Source organism: Gobio gobio (genome assembly GCF_949357685.1).
Source record: "Gobio gobio genome assembly, chromosome: 25".
In the NCBI taxonomy this organism is placed as follows: domain Eukaryota; kingdom Metazoa; phylum Chordata; class Actinopteri; order Cypriniformes; family Gobionidae; genus Gobio; species Gobio gobio.
This window is the reverse complement of record NC_137121.1, coordinates 8256541-8277018: the sequence shown is the minus strand read 5'-3', so window position 1 is coordinate 8277018 and position 20478 is coordinate 8256541. Positions and strand designations below refer to the sequence as shown.

Below are 20478 nucleotides of genomic sequence, written 5' to 3'. Positions count from 1 at the left end.
TATATAGATTAATATTTATTAATAATCTTTAATTTCCTATTCAATTAAGACCATAAGAAAAAGCTTGTATTTAACCGCTTTATTTTAAACTTCATTTTGATTTTGACTGTCAAATGATTGCTCTTTCTCTTCCTTTTTACTTTCTTTCTCTCGAATGTTCAATAATTAAACTATTTTTTATTGTAATAAGCGTCTATTGAGACAAAGATTTTTCGTTTTTTTCTTTCCCAGAACTAGTGTAGGTAGGCCTAATACATATCGGCAGAGGGTGGGTAGCGATGATGGTGATTTTAAATTTTACTGTAACTGTAATCAGATCCGCGAGCGAGGAGATGACTGACAGGACGATAGCGGAGGCAAGCGCAAGATAACTTTTGTTAATAAAAAATATTGATTTGTTTAATGTTTGTCTTTGTTTTATTGTTGTTGTTTTCAATCAAATAATAGTGAACCACAAACTGAACATTCGTTTTAAAGAGGAATTTCCAAAGATTTTTTATTTATTAATGTGAGTATTTTGTGTCATCCGTTTTTTTTAAATAAAAGTTTAATATATGTAGGTTTTTTTTTATTGTAGGCCTACAATTTTTTTGTAGTTGAGTTTTCATTAAAAATGGTAATGCCGGTAATGATGGAAATTCATGGTATGCGGGTGTATCATGTAATTTGCTTATTCGCTTTGTTAATAACGATATATATAATAATAGTATGTATATATATATATATATATATATATATATATATATATATATATATATATATATATATATATATATATATGTTTATATATCCTTATGCTCATCAAGCCTACATTTATTTAATCAAAAATACAGAAAAAACAGTAGCCTAATATTGTGAAATATTATTACATTGTGTTCTTTTTAACTTTTTATTAATCAAAGAATCTTGAAAAGAGTATCACAGTTTCCATCATTGTATATCCTCATATTAAAATGATTTCTGAATGATCATGTGACACTGAAGAGTGGAGTAATGATGCTGAAAATCCAGCTGTGATCACAGGAATAAATTATATTTTAAATTATTTTAAAATAGAAAACCATTATTTTAATATATTTCGCAATATTGCTGTTTTTTATCAAATAAATGCAGGCTTGATGAACATAAGAGACTTATTTCATAATGCTGCATAATATTCAAAAATAGTATAATAAAGTCCTTTCACATTTCGCCAGTCTACACTGCACATAGCCTAATAGGCCTGTAGCCTAGGTGCCGGTGGCACTTGGGTTTTGTTAACTTTGATAGTTTCATGAAATAGTAAACGATGTATCAATATAGGCTACATAAATACAAGTGAATTTAACACTACTTACCATTAATGCGACTTTTGCTGCTGTGGTTTTGTGCAGGAATTTGTTTGTTGTCTGTTAAAATCCATTTTGTCAGTGATGCAATTTATAAAATGAGCCAAACCGCAGGAAATTGTTCCACAAACGTTAGTTCGTCTGTCCATGTAATTTTCAACCGATTTATGAATAAGAACAGAAAATTACCACTTCACATCGCCCAATGGAATTTGAACTTGCTTTGCCAGATCACGATTGGTTGGTGTATAGCCTATACATGACAAACGGGCATTGGTGAATTGTGTAATACTTTAAAATATATAGCTAATATATAGCTTTGTAATTAAATCAACATATTAGCTCTGATTATGGATGAAAAAAAAAATATTGGTTTACTTTTTTCCCGTGAGGCCACACACTCTCTGAAAGGACCATATTTGGCTCGAGAGCCGCTTCCGAACAGAGGAAAATCAGCAGTCAATCAAAGCGCACGCAACCCATAGCAACACGTTACGCCAACGCCTCAACAGAAATTGTCCGACTTTTGAGCCATTCGTTACTATTGTAAGCATTGTCATGTTATAATAATCACATTTATTTAGTTTTATTGACCACAATATTATCATTGATATCTGTCTGAGAGGGGCACTTTTGATTCATTTTGAAAAAGGGGCAGGGGCTCGAGCACCCAAAGCCCCCCCCCTCTGCACGTGCCTGCTCTGCTCGATTGTCCTGCCAGCAGCGCTGAAGTTGCGCTGCCAGCCACATGTAGCCTAATAATATGCACGCACGTGTTGCGCTAGTTGCGCGTTGTCACAGCTACATAAACAAATTTCCGCGCACAGGAAGACAAATGGTAAGGTAATATTTTTTTAATTTATTTTAATCACAAAAACATCAAGTTAAAAAGGCCCATTGGCTACCTACATAAGCTGTTTTAAATTTCAGGTCCCGTCGAGCTCGGGTCGGGTATCCATCCTCTAATGAGGAGCCCGAGGCTCTGCCCCAGCCTCAATGCCCTACGATCTGCCTCGACCCTCTGCCCTGGACCTCAGAGTGGACCATTGGCCATTCGGCCTCGCCGGACTCCCTCGGCATGTTGGCTCCACTTGGGTCAGACAACGCGTCAGCTCCACTGCAGAATGTCTGCTGCTCTCTGGTCCTCTACCCCTTCGGCTGCGGCTTGCTGTACCCTACCTCAGGCTCCGCCCTCAGTCGCTCTAACTCGTCCTCAGACCTCTGGACCCTCACTCTCAGGAGGTCTTCTCCATCTCTCCACTTCCCCGGCTCATCGGCTGTGTGGTGGGCTCCATCCTCACAGTCATTGTCTCTAATAATTTGTTACATTTCTATATAGCGCTTTTCTGGGTACTCAAAGCACTTTACATATGGAAGGGGGGAATCTCCTCAACAACCAACAATGGGCAGCATCCAGAGATTTTTAATGACCACAGATAGTCAGGACCTCGGTTTTACGTCTCATCTGAAGGACAGTGCTTGTTACAGTATAGTGTCCCCATCACTATACTGGGGCGTTAGGACCCACACAGGGTACGCACCTCCATCAACACCGCCGTGGGGCAGTCCCCTGGCTTTGGCCTGGAAGAGCCATTACCCCCTGCTCAAGTCCATCCCTTGGCTCACTCCACCATCATCACCACCCTGGACTTTGTTGTTTGCCTTCCTCCCAGTCATCCGTCCACCTCCAGAACCTTCTCCTGCCTGTCTTTGCTATCCCTTCGCCAGGCCCCTTAACCATCCATTTGCCATCCCCTCATCCTCTTCGCCTCCTCTTCTCCACGGCACAAAGTCGCGCCTACCGGAAGGAGGTGTTCTGTCACAATCACGTTAGTTTGGACTTGTTATGTGTCGTCAGTTTTGTATTTGTTGTGTTTACTCTGTTTTAATGGAATACCCAGTTACATTGATTAAACGTTATCTGATTACCATCATCATCTTCTTCGGGCTCGTTTCTACAACCACCAACACAACATTTTCGGTGACTTTTGATCAATTTAATGTGTCCTTGTTAAATTAAATTAGTAACTTCTTTAGGAATTTTTTTTTTGTACTGACCCCAAACTTTTGAAGGTGTATTAATTTCAATCTTATTTTTATGTTTGCGAAAGACCTAGACGGATTTTGAAGTTCTGTTTTGTAGTTATTATTCATTCATTCTCTCTCTCTCCATCAGGTTGGTGGTCAGGTAGAAGGAAATCAGTTCTTCTGATTTTTAAAGAACGTTTAATAATGCATAGCAGGGCTTTATTCCTTGAGTGTGTACATTAATACAGTAACAATGCATGACTTTAAACCTCTTGTTGAAACAACAGTCAAAATGGCTTGCAACATGAGTGTTTTGAAAGAATTACAGTAGGAATGGTAAGGTCAAGGTACTGGTTGTCTCTGCAACTTCATACATCATCTGTCTTGTAAATCTGAAACAATAAAACTGTATACATGCAGCTTAAAACAAAGCATAGATGAAACGTACATGGTCTCCAATGTATGCACTTCATTCCATAAATGATCATCATCAGTTGAATGTGTGGTGGACATGACATTCAGGTACAAACACACTGCTGTGACTGCTCTTTCCTAATTAAATAATAGAACAAGACCAAGTGAAAAATATCCAAAAACTTTATACTTTTCATAATAGTCTATTTATATACACCATCTCTCATCATTCAAACCATTGTTATGCTTTCTATGGAGACAATCCTAGCATTGTATGGTATGCATATGAATAATTCTTTATGAAGTAAACATAAGATTCCATCAATAGGCTACATAAATGTTTATTTTCACAAAGCAGTTAAGAAACTATCACTTCAACTGATCTGTAACTTCTATCCGTAACTACCCACGCGATAATGATTGGCCGATTGATAAGCTTAAATCTGATTGGCTAAAGCGTTCGACTGATCCGGGTGGGAGGAGAGTCCTGCCAGGAAAGTCTCAAAAACACACACGCACAAATCCAAAGCAATTCACACGTGAATGACGATTTGCACATTCACATTACAGGATGAGCGTGTACATTTTAAACATTCAGAAGTTTTTGTGCACAGTTGTAAATCTACGAATTGTGTTTTGCATTTGGTTTTATGCATGTGAAATTGGCTACTGTGTGCATCTTGTTTTTTGCGTGAATTATTAATGAGACTAATCTGTCTCCATACTCTGAAGCCATTCAAAGCCCTTTGAAACCGTATTGATTTGGACCTTAAACCCGGTTGGTTGCATTTGAATTCCATTATATGGAGAAAAATCCTGGAATGTTTTCCTCAAAAAACTTAATTTCTTTTCGACTGAAGAAAGACAGACATAATTAACTTTCACTGTTGTTAGTTGCACTCAAATCATCCTTGTTCACATTACTTAAAAAAACTCATGTAACTAAATTTACTTAGATTTACTGAGTTGTTTCTACTAAAAATGAGTATTGTCAGCTTTATTTAATAAGTGTTTGTTCGGTCAACTTAACATTGCTGAGTGAAACAAACAAACTGGGCAGTGGATCTGTAGTTAATGATAATAATAATAATAATAACGTTATTTTATAGCGCCTTTAAAGGCAACTTCTCAAAGCGCTGTACATAAGAACATAAAATCACAACAGAATATAACAATATATATATATATATATATATATATACATACACATATATGCACACATACACATACATGTACATACACATACATACATAAACATACACACATATATATGAAAAATAAATAGTACAAAAAGAAAATATAATACAACTAAAAACAACTTAAAATAAAATTACATAAACGCTTCCCTAAACAAGAATGTTTTTAAGCTGGATTTAAAAATGTGCAAGGAATTTGCATTTCGTAACTCTACAGGCAAGGAATTCCAGAGTTTAGGTGCAAGATTCGAAAAAGCCCTAGGGACCGAGTTACAGGGACCGATAAAAGACCTGCATTGATGGATCTAAGATTACGAACTGGGGTGTATGGTGTCAAAAGGTCAGTCAAATATTGTGGTGCCAAATTGTTTAGTGCTTTGTAGGTCAGAAGTAATACTTTAAAATCAATACGGAATTTAACTGGCAGCCAGTGCAGTGATTTAAGAATAGGTGTAAGATGCTCTCTTACACTGGCTCCAGTTAAGATGCGTGCAGCGGAATTTTGTACCAACTGTAATTTGTTGAGATTTGTCTTTGAAATTCCAGCCAGCAAGGAGTTACAATAATCAATGCGCGAAAAGACAAATGTGTTAATTAGCTTTTCTGCCACAAAAGTTAACATTGGGCGCAATCTGGCGATATTTCTGAGGTGAAAGAAAGATACTTTAATAGTGTTTCTAACCTGTAAGTCGAACGTTAGGTTGGGATCAAGTATCACCCCCAGATTTTTTAACTTGTCTTTAAACTGTACAATGGAGTCACCCACCTGTAAGGATGGCAGCTCCATTCTACGTAACTGATGTGGTGAACCAATCAGCATGACTTCGGTCTTATCACTGTTTAGGCAAAGAAAGTTCTCAGACATCCACTTCTTTACCTAAGAGATACTTTGAGAGTTGAAATCTCAACATTTACATCAGATTTTGAGTGTACATATATCTGCGTATCATCAGCATAAAAATGAAAGTTAAGACCAAGCGACCTTAAAAGCTGACCTAGTGGAAATATATACAGACTAAAGAGTAATGGACCAAGTATTGATCCTTGAGGAACACCCGATTTCACAACCCCGACTTCAGATCTTGAACCCCCCAATACAACAAATTGTTTATGGTCGGAGAGATAAGACTTGAACCAATTCAAAGCAATCTCAGAGACACCAAAAACATGCTCAAGAAGTGAGAGTAAAGTACAATGATCAATGGTGTCGAATGCCGCACTGAGATCGAGTAGAATCAATATAGATATATAACCAGAATCTGAGGCAATTAACAAATCATTTAAAACCCTTACCAGTGCTGTTTCAGCACTGTGCAACTTACGGAAACCAGACTGAAGGGGCTCAAATAGTCCGTTAACGTTTCTTTAGAAAGAAAAGGAAGGTTAGAGATGGGTCTAAAATTTGTAAGGTTCTCAAAATCAGCATTATTTGTCTTTGGTACTGGGGTAACAGCAGCAATTTTAAGTGCAGCTGGTACCACACCAGTACTCAGAGAATCATTGACTATACTCAGTACAGCAGGACAGAGAGATTCAAAACATGACTTAAACAAACTAGTTGGTATGGGGTCAACAACAGAAGTGCTTGCTTTCATACTTGAGACAATGTTGCACAAAGACTGTGAGTCCAAAGTAGGAAAGTTGGAAAGTGGAACACCAGTAAAAACATAACCATTTGATGCGTTGACTGATGGCTTTGCAAGGGACTGCATTAGGAGAGTAAATTTAGGGATTAAAGTGTTATTTTCTCTTTTTCAGTAAAGGGAAAGATGTTGTTAGTTTATGTTAGTGTTATGTGCAGTTTTCCACTTACACTTGTAGAGCAAGTAGTTAATTTAATAAGGTAAATTAAATCAATAAATGTGTTCACCTAAAAAAATTAACTTTTATAAATTTAACATAACATTATTAAGTAAACTGCACATATAAATATTATGTAACAGTGACAAATTCAAATGGTTTGTATTTACTTAAAAGGGGGGGTGAAATGCTGTTTCATGCATACTGAATTTTTGGCACTGTTAAAGACATGGATTCCCATGCTAAACATGGACACCGTTTCATAAGCTAAGGTGGACGTTTGATGGGAGTATTTCTTTGCCAAAATTAGTACTTCCTGTTAGTCATAAGTTTCGGAAAGTTTTTTTCGATCATGGGTCCGCTTGACGTCAACAGGGCGGAATTTCCTTGTATGGGCCGTACGGACAATTCTACCGGAAGAGCGCGCGCGCGAGAGAGAGAGAGAGAGAGAGCGTGAAAGCAATAGGCTACGCCCATCAAAGCGCTGGCTCGTACAGATGGAATTTGCTTTTCCGGATCAACAACTGAGTTGCGCAAATATTTATGTCTGTTCCCTGCATTTCGGTGCCGATTGTTTTATAAACAAGGCCCAGTTCGACGCCGGATTTTCAGATCGCCTAATACTGAAGGATGGAGCGGTCCCAACGATAAAGGTCCCAACGTTGGAACCGCAGGTTTGACTGCTTCAAATGTCTGTTTTTGCCTATGCCCATCAAGTAGCCCAAACATGATCACGTATTGATCAATGGAGCATGCGATGTATAGTGCGTGTACATTTGTTTAGCTGGCCACTATATGTGTATGTTTGTGTATTGTAAAAGCACTCCAAACAACAATACACAAAGAATGGGGAAATATGTTGAACTAAATAAGCGCGGTTCTTCATTCAAATGCGCTACTATTCCATGTCTTTCTATGTAAACACTAGCCTGACGCGCAAAACCAGTCCGCTTACTACAAATCATGTCTTCACAAACCACGCGTAAACACACACACACACACACATTGTAACACTCTCGCTTGACATGGTGTTCTAAATAACACAAGCCGCTAAACATATTATATAGTTAGTGTAACTTATACCACATAGTTGACGTCCTGCTCTAGTCGTTTTTGCTGCTGCTCCTGTTCAACTTCAGCCTCTGGGTCTGATTCCGGATCATAGATGTATGGCTGTATCTGTTTAAAAGCCATTTTTTATGTTGAATAAAGTTTTTCCCCGCTTTTAGGGATGACGCAGCTTTCAGACGCACTCAACACAGTAACAGCGGCGCGCGCTCGACATTCTTTAGCTCCGCCCACACGATACGCCCCCAGCCGCACGGCTTTTTCCGGAAAGACTCGGAACAGCGCATCTTTCTTTTATAATTATAATAAAAATAAAGACTTTTCGGAGATATGCAGGATGCAGTGCTACTCTATAGGTACTCAAGATTGACATGAGACTGACTGAAACTGAGTGTTTCCCCCCCCCTTTAAAGAAATTTAGTCAGCTTTACTTGCCTTTCTTTTGTTCATATAACTAAATTGTTATTTGTAAAAATGACTCAATATAGTTGTGTGGAACCACTTGACTCCACTTTTTTAAGTAAATTCAACAAATTATTTTTTTGAAGGTAAATTATCATGAAATTTTCACTTTGAAGTGAACAAATCCTTTAAAGTAAATTTAAATATGAGCTGCTTGTTGGTCTAGATTCCTGCTCTCGGTTCATTGTAAACATTCCAACTTTCTTTTGAAAAACACTAAATCAGGTTACACAATTTCATATTTTTCAGTCACCAATGGCATGAAGACCTGGAGGGCAAAACATCCTCGGGCTGATCAAATAAAGAAGAATCTCAAAGAAGAAAAACAAAAATGAACTAAATAAAATCACCTGCTGCAGTATTTCAATCTCTAAAAACAGTGGGACAATCTAAAACGCTAAATGTGAAAAAAAGCGCTTAAAGTGTGATGATCAATGTTCCCTCTAAGCTGCTCTATAAACCTCTACAGTATCGCTATAGTGTTAGAACCGGTGAATGAACCGGTCTTTCATAGGAAGAGAATGAAGTTGCGCGTGAGCGACAGTGAGTCATGTTTGCGGTCCAAATTGCTCAAAATGAGAGGCAACGTGAAATGCAAAGACATGTGAATTTAAACGTCATCATGTTTTAAAGAAGAGTGGCTTAATTAGGTGGTGGAAATAATAGAGGATGGGCAAGCATGGTAACAAAACAGACATTTACACTTACACACCCACCACAAGTGTAGCGTGCAAGAACACCCCAGTAACACACGTCAGTTTAAATGAGTGTTTTGGGTTTCAGGGATGTTTACGTAACTATAAAAGAGTTCACATGTTCCCTTGAACATATTTAGCTAGATCTATTTATTTTCTTCAGTTTTTAAAAAACAAAACAAATTGAAGCATTTAAAATGATATAATATAGTTTCTCACCAGGGATATTTTAGGGATCTGTGCCATTAAAGTTTGAAAACCCCTGATATAGAAATTCATAAGCAATAAACAAACAAACATTTAAGTTTGATGGTTTAATGCTGCCTCTTGCCAATAATTGACTACAAAAACACATTAAAATCCATCTCAGTGTAACTGCAAATTTTTTTTTATAATATATTATATTATTACAATGAACTGAACTGTCCTGGAGTAGCTATTTTTTGGTAAAGAGGACATTTACATTTACATTTACATTTATGTATTTAGCAGACGCTTTTATCCAAAGCGACTTACAACTTGGGGGAACAATAAGCGATTGGTCGTGAAGAGTCGAGTGAGCGCAACAAGTGCCTGAAATACTTGGTCCGTGTACATTTCTCAGTGTAGCACAGGTTAGAGTAGGGAAGGAAAGAGGAGGAAAAGAGGAAAGGAAAGTTTTTTTTTTTTTTTTTTTTTTTTTTTAGGAGGTTAAGTGCTCACGGAAGAGATGAGTTTTTAGTTGACTTTTGAATGTTGTCAATGAATCCACATTTCGGATGGCGGTAGGCAGATCGTTCCACCAGCTGGGAACGTTGAATGAAAATGTTCTGGAGAGGGATTTTTTGCCTCTCTGTGATGGTACCACAAGCCTTCGCTCCTTAGCTGAACGAAGGCTTCTGGTGGGGGTGTGGCGACGTAGAATCGAGTCAAAGTATGCAGGAGCTGAGCGCGTGGTGGCTCTGTAGGCAAGCGTCAGCGACTTAAACTTGATGCGAGCAGCGAGTGGTAGCCAGTGCAGAGAGATGAAGAGTGGTGTGACGTGGGTCCTTTTGGGCTCGTTGAAGACCAGACGTGCCGCTGCATTCTGGATCATTCGAAGTGTTTGGATCGCACAAGAGGGGAGTCCAGCCAGAAGCGCATTGCAGTAGTCAAGTCTAGAAATAACCAGGGCCTGGACAAGAAGCTGTGTTGCGTGTTCTGTTAGGAACGGTCTGATCCTCCTGATGTTGTAGAGCGCAAACCTGCAAGAGCGAGGACTTGTTAACAGCACTGTAAAAAAAAACAACTAAAAACTACTGTGTAATATCATTGCTCCGCTGCACCCATGGTACGGCAGTAAAGTTCCTTGATTATTACGCAGGAATGAGAGAATAGTTCCTAGGCTAGCCATATCGGCCTAGAAAATCGCAACTTTTCATTTTCATGTACTGCTCCCCATCGGTTCAAGCCCCCCCCCGAACATAAGCAACAAATAACACCATTCTAAACAAAATTTATTTCAAATTTTATTCAAGCACTTTCAAGGACCTTTATTTGTTTTCAAGTACTTTCCAGGCCTTGAATCCATGTGTCTGAAATGTAAGTACTTTCAAGAAGCGTGGGAACCCTGTCTTTGACTAACAAGGAAGTTTTCAGCTCCGAAACTTACAGGATATTCTTATATCACGATGAACTTTCATATATCAAAGGCTCAATCGAAAGTTGATTTCTCAATTCATGACCCCTTTAATGAGAAACTTGGTGTTGCATTTATATTCTGAATTCATCTGCTTTCTTCTTTTGAGATGGAAAACTGAGAGGCCTGAGGATGTTTTGCCCTCCAGGTCTTAACTCCATTCGTGACTGAAAATGATGAAATGTGCAACGTGGATCTCCTGTTGATGTCTTGTGACATTTGTAATAGTGTTTTTAACAAGAATGTTCAAAATGAACAGAGCAGGAATCTAGACGAACAAGCAGCTCATATTTAAGTTTACTTTAAGCAGGTTTATTAGGAAATAGTTTAACCACAGACCTCATTCGAAACAAACCGGATTGACTTCATCTGATCTGGATGTTTTCAATCAGCACCTGCCAATGTGAGACACTTTTGAGGAACGGGTCAAAACCAACCCTCCGCACGGCATCTCTCGGACGCTGGCGTATACATTGCTGTTGCAGAAACGGCTTTGTCACTCGTAGTGATAAAACGACTTTTATCTTTCATCTTTCATATCTTTCAACTGTTTCCACAGCTCGCTGGGCGTTTTCCCGTTGAGTGCTCACAGCGGGCTTGCACCTTTGAACCGCTGTGAGCCGCGGCCATTTCCCCTGTGTGCCTCGGCACTGTCGGAGCGGTTCTTTTCTTCTCTCACTAAAAGAGCAACACGGTTTGACCCTGCGTCTTTTTCAAGATGTCATTCAAACCGTGTGTTTCTGGATGCCGTCGGTTTCTGTCCCCAGTTGACGGACACGATCGCTGTCTCTCGTGTTTGGGCGTTCAGCACGCAGAGGCGGCTTTCGTGGATGAGTCATGTTCGCACTGCGCGAACATGACCATCGCAGTGCTACGGTCTAGGCTCCAGTACCTCAAAAGGGGTGGAGTCCCATTGCGCATCCCCCGATCTAGTGGTCCTCCCGCTGCAAAGCAGAGGGCGGCTACTTTGGCTGATGCCTTTGGTGGAGATCTGAGGGTGATGGTCAGGGCACCCCCGCCCAGTCAACAGGCTGCTCGGGCCCCTCCCACCTCCACTTCGCCGGCGCAGTTCCCGGAAGATCGCGGTGGTCCTTCCCATGGGGGGCCGCCCGTTTCTTTCGGGGCTCCTGCTGAGGACATGTTATCGATAGCTGCATCGGGGGACGAGCTAATGGACTCTGGAGATGAAGATTCGGCTGCGTTGCCCCCTTCGGGTGTGGCACCATTGCCCGAGTCTGATCCAGAGCTCACGGCTATGCTTTCCCGGGCTGCCGCGAGTGTCGGGCTCGAGTGGAACCCTCCACCGTGTCCCGAACCCTCGCGGCTGGACGATTGGTATCTCGGGACGGCCCGTACTGGTTCTCAGTGCCCCGCCCCAGTGCCTTTCTTTCCGGAAGTGCATCAGGAGCTCACGAAGTCGTGGACGGCGCCCTACAGCGCTCGTTCATGATCAGCGAGTTCCTCCGTCCTCACTACCCTTGATGGAGGCGCGGCTAAGGGTTACGTGGAGGTCCCTCCAGTGGAACGGTCGGTTGCGATGCAACTGTGTCCTAAAACTGGCTCCGACTGGCGGGGCCATCCACGTCTCCCCTCCCGGGCGTGTAGGTTCTCGTCCAGCCTAACGGGCAAGACCTACACAGCCTGTGGAGAAGCCGCGTCTTCTCTGCATGCCATGGCGCTCCTGCAGGTCTACCAGGCCAAAGCGCTCAAGGAATTGCACGAGGGTAGTTCCGACCCAGGGGTTATGCAGGAACTGCGTACCGCAACGGACCTCGCCCTCCGGGCGACGAATGTTGCCGCACGCACCCTGGGTCGGGCGATGTCCACTCTGGTGGTCCAGGAACGCCACCTATGGCTGAACCTGGCGGATATGCGTGAGACCGACAAGGTGCGGTTCCTCAACGCCCCTGTCTGCCAGGCCGGCCTCTTCGGCGACGCCATCGAGAGCTTCGCCCAGCAGTTCTCGGTGGCACAGAAGCAGACGGAGGCCATCAAGAACATCCTGCCCCGGCGACCTGCTGCTGCCTCCACCCAGTCGCCGGCTGCACCTCCGCCTGCTCGTCGCCGGCTGCACCTCCGCCTGCTCGTCGCCGAGGGCGTCCCCCTGCGGCCGCCTCCGCCCCTGCTAAACCCAAGCAGCAGCCTTCACCATCGGGGAAGCAGGGTGCCGGCCGTAAGGGTGCCGCCCAGGGGAGCGGGGAGCCCAGGGAGAAGAGGAGCTGCTCCAGGGGAGGAGGACCGGGGGGGGAATGTCCAGACCGGTACACAGAACATCCTGCCGCTGGCCCTCCGGGGTCCAGCGGTACCCACATTCTCAATAAAAGAGCAGTTTCCTCCCTCCCTGAGCCCCGAGAGGGACAGGTTGGCAGTGCGCGACGCCCCCGGGCCTTGCCACTCCTTTCCTTCCCTCTCACCCCTCGCCAGGGGGCAGCAGAGTGGGCACCGAGGACGCCCCCGGGCCTTCTCACCCACTCTCTGCCCCACCTGGAGTATTCAGACAACACTCCGGGCCGCCTCCGGGCCTCCCGAGTCGGGTCTGAATACTCCACCTCGCTGCCTCACCCCGGGTACGTCTGTGGTGCCGTTGATCCCGCTAGTTCGGTCTCTGGGGGCCTGGCTAGGTCTCCCCAGGCCGTCTCGCTGGCTCATCCGTACCATCAGACTCGGCTATGCGATTCAATTCGCACGCCGGCCTCCCACGTACAGGGGCATCCTCTTCACCTCCGTGCGGAGCAGCGATGCCCATGTCTTGCGGTCCGAGATCGATGTCCTGCTGGCGAAGGGCGCGGTCGAGCCGGTTCCTCCTGCTGATATGAGGTCGGGGTTCTACAGCCCCTACTTCATTGTACCCAAGAAAGGGGGTGGGTTAAGGCCAATCTTGGACTTGCGCATTCTGAATCGGGCCCTGCACAAGCTTCCGTTCAAAATGTTAACGCAGAAACGCATTTTCCAATGCATCCGTCCCCAAGATTGGTTCGCAGCGATCGACCTGAAGGACGCGTACTTTCATGTCTCTATCCTTCCTCGACACAGACCGTTCCTGCGCTTTGCGTTCGAGGGGAGGGCATGTCAGTACAAAGTCTTGCCCTTCGGGCTGTCCCTGTCGCCTCGCGTCTTCACGAAGGTCGTCGAGGCAGCCATTGTTTCCGCTCAGAGAACGCGGCGTTCGCTTACTCAACTATCTCGACGACTGGCTCATACTCGCCCAGTCTCGGGAGCAGTTGTGCGAACACAGGGACATGGTGCTCAGTCACCTCAGCCTGTTGGGACTTCGGGGCAACCGAGAGAAGAGCAAACTCTGCCCCGCGCAGAGGATCTCTTATCTCGGTATGGAGCTGGATTCGGTCAGCCGGACAGCGCGCCTCACTCCAGAGCGCGTCCGGTCAGTGTTGAACTGCTTGAATACGTTCAAAGGCAGGACAGCGGTCCCACTGAAATTATTTCAGAGGCTCCTGGGGCATATGGCATCTGCAGCCGCGGGAACGCCGCTCGGATTGCTTCATATGAGACCGCTTCAACGCTGGTTGCACGACCGAGTCCCGAGATGGGCGTGGCAGAGCGGTCAGTACCGGGTCCTAGTTACTCCTTACTGTCGCCAAACCTTCAGCCCGTGGTCAGACCCCTCGTTTCTCCGGGCCGGAGTGTCCCTAGAACAGGTGTCGAGGCATGCTGTGGTCTTCACGGATGCCTCATCCACGGGCTGGGGGGCCACGTACAACGGGCACGCAGCTTCGGGTCTGTGGACGGGGCCCCAACTGCGTTGGCATATCAATTGCCTAGAGTTACTGGCGGTACGTCTTGCCCTGGCCCGGTTCAAGAAACCGCTTCGGGGCAAGCACATACTGGTCCGTTCGGACAGCACTGCGGCCGTTGCGTACATCAACCGTCAGGGTGGTCTATGCTCCCGTTGCATGCTCCGGCTTGCCCGCCATCTCCTCCTGTGGAGTCAGAAGTTTGTGAGGTCACTTCGTGCCATTCACATCCCAGGTGCGCTGAACCAGACAGCCGACGAGCTCCCCTCTACAAGGCGCCTCTACTCTCTGAAGTGGAACCTGTTCGTTGAGTGGTGCTCTTCCTGCCGGGAAGACCCCCGAAAGTGTTCGATTAACGTTGTGCTTTCCTTCCTGCAGGATGGGTTGGATCGAAGGCTGTCTCCCTCCACCCTCAAAGTGTACGTCGCAGCAATAGCGGCGTATCACGATGCAGTAGATGGTAAATCCTTAGGTAAGCACGACTTAATCGTCAGGTTCCTCAGAGGTGCGAGGAGACTAAATCCTCCTCGTTCTACCTCGATACCCTCTTGGGACTTAGCCCTGGTGCTCAGAGCACTTCAGGGTCTGCAAGCGCTGCCTTCGGAGGAGGCAGACCCAGCCCTAGCTTTGTTATGTCCCGTCCGCGCTCTTCGCGCTTACGTTGACCGGACTCAGAGCTTCAGATCCTCACAGCAGCTCTTCATCTGTTACGGAGGCCAGCAGAAGGGAAAGGCTGTCTCCAAGCAGAGGTTGGCCCACTGGATAGTGGATGCCATTGTCTTGGCTTACCGGTCCCAAGACGTACCTTGCCCGTTCAGGTTGCAAGCACACTCAACAAGGAGTGTTGCTTCTTCCTGGGCGTTGGCTCAAGGCGCCTCGCTGACAGATATATATAGAGCTGCGGGCTGGGCGACACCTAACACGTTCGCTAGATTTTATAGCCTCCGTGTAGAGCCGGTATCTTCCCGCATTCTCGCCCCCAGTGGCCAGCAGCGCTAAGTGCCCGTTCTAAGTGTCGGCTTGCATACGCCACTCCCGCCCTCTGGGCCGGAAACGTGCGTCTATTTGCTCCAGTCGTGTTCCCCGAAAATCGGCTAACCCTGTGAGTTCCTCCGTCACCCCTCCGGTGTCAGACGTGGCGGCCGTCTGATGCCAGGCCTGCACCCGTATGCTTGTGGAACGTGTGTGTAGGCTGGGTTCCATATGTTGCGGTCCCCTCTAGGCTACCCCATATGTGTATTTTCCACGGTACCAGCTACCCTACTCGGCTAGCCCCGTGTCTTTCCCTCGACAGAGCTCCCTCTGTCGTCTCTGGCTGTGTTCTTCCCCCCCTGGAACCAGGTTGGGTCCACTCCAGAGACTGCCATTTGTTGCACTACCCTGTTAGGTTAGTCCTTATGTGTATTCCACCTCTCCTTCCATTGAAGGATGTGGTCCGCAGCGTACCATCTCCCGAGACGGGCACGCTTTCCCAGCGTTATCCAATAGTCACGCTGAGTGGGTCTTGCAGGAACAGCAGTGACTGTCCTTCCCTGCCCGGAGCCCTGAATCCCACTCTAACATAGGAGTGGTCCAGCGAGCTCAGGCAGGATGCTGGAAGGGCCAGCCTCCTGGCGTGTTGGTAGGGATCCCAATTCGTCGGTCAGTTCCGACGTACGTCGAACGTGACCGACTGTCTCGGTTACGTATGTAACCCTCGTTCCCTGAAGGAGGGAACGGAGACGTACGTCCCGTCGCCAGGTGCTGTGCTTCAGCTGAAGGCCCGAGCCACTTATCTCGGCTCCTCAGTTGAAAACGGTATGCGGCACTTCCACTTCCTTATTTATACCCGCAACGCGGTGCGTGGAATGCGTGATCGCATGCCAATGTTTATTGGCTAGTTTTTAATTACTCGAAGTAGGTCGGTCTCTGAAAACAGATCCCAATTCGTCGGTCAGTTCCGACGTACGTCTCCGTTCCCTCCTTCAGGGAACGAGGGTTACATACGTAACCGAGACGATTTCACAACCCCGACTTCAGATCTTGAACCCCCCAATACAACAAATTGTTTACGGTCGGAGAGATAAGACTTGAACCAATTCAAAGCAATCTCAGAGACACCAAAAACATGCTCAAGACGTGAGAGTAAAGTACAATGATCAATGGTGTCGAATGCCGCACTGAGATCAAGTAGAATCAATATAGATATATAACCAGAATCTGAGGCAATTAACAAATCATTTAAAACCCTTACCAGTGCTGTTTCAGCACTGTGCAACTTACGGAAACCAGACTGAAGGGGCTCAAATAGTCCGTTAACAGTCATGTGAGCTCTTAATTGAGAAGCCACAACTTGTTCTAAGATTTTAGAAAGAAAAGGAAGGTTAGAGATGGGTCGAAAATTTGTAAGGTTCTCAAAATCAGCATTATTTTTCTTTGGTACTGGGGTAACAGCAGCAATTTTAAAGGGGTGGTAAAACACATTCTTTTGAAGGCTTGATTGTGTTTGTGGGGTGCACTGTAACATGTGTTCATGCTTCGTTTAAAAAAAAATTGCATTATTTTTCATATATTTGACCTTTATTCTACACTGCTCTGTCCCTCCTTGTAAAACTGTCTGATGCTTTCCGGGTTGTATGAAGCCAGTCCCTCAAAAATACGCGATGGGCTCAGATTGGTTAGCTGGCCCAGTGTGTTGTGATTCGCTAACCGCCTAGTGCACGTTTGTCGGAAACGTCACGCCCCTTACCTTTACCGGTAGACTGTGCTTTGGTCAGTATTAGAAACGATGGCGTCAATAAAACCATACCAATCTAAGCCCGAATCAGACCCAGAACATTTTAGTGAAGATAATCGAGCAGAACCTGTTCAGTCCTCAAGAGTAAAGACGGCGGATCTATAGTGATCGCTACTGAATGGCACTTTTGTATTTTTAGAACGATTATAGCCAAATATCTGTGGCAAGAACTATTAACCCAAAACGAACACTAAACATTGGCTTTACTAGTAGCAAAATCACACAGAACCATGTTTAGCATGCCTGTAGATAAATAATACATAAAAGCTCTAATCAAAGAATCATTTACACTAATGCCAAGTTCACTGTTGAGATTTTAACGTTAGGTGTTTGTAACGATAGGTGTTCGTCGGATAACGTTAAGTATGAATGAGCATTTAAAAGACTGGTTTGCAGAACAGCATTGTCATCTGTTTACTTCCTTGCTACAAAGTACAATTAACCTGTTACAGGAAAACACATAGACGAAAAATAAATCAGACTTACAGGTTGTGGTCCGTTAACAGCTTCTGTTTGTAAATTCAGCTTTCAGGACAAGCCGAGGACTCGCGAAGATGGTGGATGTTTTCCTCCGTGAAATGTGCAGCGTGCGCGTCGTGCATCCACGCACAGGCAGTGTTTGTCTCGCGCATCTGACGGTGTGCAAATCCGGCATTGAACTCGCGAAAATTGTGGATGTTTTCCTCCGTGAAATGTGCAGCGGGAGGCGCGCCCGTTGCGCATGATTCACACTGAACCGCTCATTGCAACTGAGGAATATTGTCCATTATGTCACATTTTCCAGTCTTCTCCTCCGACCCTGTCTGTCTCGTTCTTTATGATGGGCAGCATATATCTGAGACCTGTTCCCCTCTGTCTCAAACATATGCATATAACATGCTGTATGTTAAACGCCCAGCCCCAGACCTGCAATCCGGATGAAAATAACAGTGTTTTGTCGGCATTGCAGCAACACCACTCCAGCCTGTAGCCTTCCACTATACCACAACAACAGCGATACAAAATGGCCTCACCCCCCCTTATTTAATATTAACGGAGGAGGGGTTTATGTAAATATTGAGCCTGGTGATGTCACCAACCCTGGAGGAATGTCTGTAGTCGCCTGCTGGCCGTTTGCTGTAGTCCTTAGAAATGGATTTCTTTAAAAGCAAATATCTCCCTTTGCTTTAAACTTTGAACGTTGTAACTTTGCAGATGTTGTTTATGCTCAAGCAGCAACATTACACGCTAGCTAAAGTTAGAATAGTGAAATCGTGGTTTACCACCCCTTTAAGTGCAGCTGGTACCACACCAGTACTCAGAGAATCATTGACTATACTCAGTACAGCAGGACAGAGAGATTCAAAACATGACTTAAACAAACTAGTTGGTATGGGGTCAACAACAGAAGTTCTTGCTTTCATACTTGAGACAATGTTGCACAAAGACTGTGAGTCCAAAGTAGGAAAGTTGGAAAGTGGAACACCAGTAAAAACATAACCATTTGATGCGTTGACTGATGGCTTTGCAAGGGACTGCATTAGGAGAGTAAATTTAGGGATTAAAGTGTTATTTTCTCTTTTTCAGTAAAGGGAAAGATGTTGTTAGTTTTTGTTAGTGTTATGTGCAGTTCCCATTCAGTCGGTCACGTTCGACGTACGTCGGACGTACCGACGAATTGGGATCACTTCTGGGAGCCCCTGTCAGCTTCGAGCTATCTAGAACCGGCCAATGAACAATTGGCGTGCGAGATTTGCATCTCGCGCCCCGCCCCGCGGGTATAAACAGGAAGCGAGAGCGAATGCACGCTGTCATTCACTTCGGATCCAAACGGCAGATGAAGACGACTCTCATTTCATTCAATGAGTTTATCGCTGCTATCAGCAAGAGAGAAAGAACCGGAGAATCCAGGTGACGCGTGTTGGAGAGACGGCACACTTCAGCAGGATCCGCGCTGACTCATCGGCTGCCTCTGCAAGCAGAGAAAAACTGCTGTTATAATTGCAACAGCAAAATCTGTTGGTCTGGTTGGGCGTTTTTTTCCTGCTGAGTACAGGCACGGGCTGCACACAAATCCCGTGCACTGTCGCGTTTCCCCCTGAGTGCTTCAGCACAGAGCGTTTCCTCACAAAAGAGTTCACGGGTGACGTACCGTCTTTTTCAAGATGTCTTACCACCCGTGCGTTTCTGGATGCGGTCGTTCCCTGTCCCCTGCTGACGGTCACAATCGCTGTCTCACGTGTTTGGGCACACAGCACGCTGAGGCGGCGTTTGTGGATAGTTCATGCTCCCACTGCGGGAACATGACTATCTCGGAGCTAAGATCGAGACTCTCCTACCTCCGGGCTGGGGGAGTCCCCTTACCCATCCCACGAACTAGGTCTACCCCTAACCCGGGTGGACCTGCTTCTTTGGATGGCCAGGGTGATCTGAGGATCACGTTTAGGGCAAACCCGCCGAGTGAATCTCCGCAGGCCCCTATTCCCTCTGCTCCGCAGCCGGTAGAGCCTCCAAGGGAACCCGCTGGACCCTCCCACGGGAGACCAGTGGTGACTTTTGGAGCTCCAGCGGACGAACAGATGTCGATCGCTGCATCGGAGGGGGAGTTTCAGTCCTCGGGGGATGAAGGGTCAGTTGTACTGCCTCCCTCTGGGAGAGTGGCAACGGCTGCCCTGGACCCTGAGATGGCTGCTATGCTTGCCCGGGCCGCCGAAAGGGTTGGGCTCGAGTGGAACCCTCCACCGTGTCCCGAACCCTCTAGGTTGGACGATTGGTTCCTCGGGGTGGGTCGCGCTGGTTCTCAGCGTCCCGCCCCGACACCTTTCTTCCCGGAGGTGCATGAGGAGCTCACGAGGTCGTGGACGGCACCTTTTTCTGCCAGAAACCGGCCGAGTGACTCCTCCCCCCTCACTACCCTCGACGGCGGGCCAGCCAAGGGTTACGCGGGGATCCCGCCAGTGGACCGCGCCGTCGCGATGCAACTGTGTCCGGCGACCGCCTCTAACTGGCGCGGTGACCCACGTCTCCCGTCCCGGGCCTGTAAGATCTCTTCCGGTCTGACCGGGAAGGCTTACAAGGCCTGCGGACAGGCTGCGCCCACCTTGCATGGCATGGCGTTGCTTCAGGTCCACCAGGCCCAAGCACTCCTTGACATGCACGAGGGTAGGCCTGACCCAGAGCTCCTCCGGGAGCTCCGGACGGCGACGGACCTCGCCCTCCGGGCGACGAAAGTCACCGCCCGTGCCATCGGTCAGGCGATGTCCACGCTTGTGGTCCAGGAGCGTCATCTCTGGCTAAACCTGGCTGACATGAGGGAGACCGAT

The 20478-nt window shown here is 45.9% G+C and overlaps 1 protein-coding gene across 1 annotated transcript in view; it reads left to right on the top strand.

Moving 5' to 3' along the window:
• Positions 1-2163: 2163 nt before the first annotated feature.
• LOC307121798 (beta-1,4 N-acetylgalactosaminyltransferase 2-like) overlaps positions 2164-20478 on the top strand; it is a gene marked incomplete at both ends in the record, with an annotated part of 99413 nt that continues 81098 nt past the window's right edge. Inside the window, 2 exons of the mRNA XM_079809556.1 lie at positions 2164-2171; positions 2259-2570. Coding sequence (XP_079665682.1) covers positions 2164-2171; positions 2259-2570 — 320 coding nt within the window. The remainder of the gene's footprint in view (positions 2172-2258; positions 2571-20478) is intronic.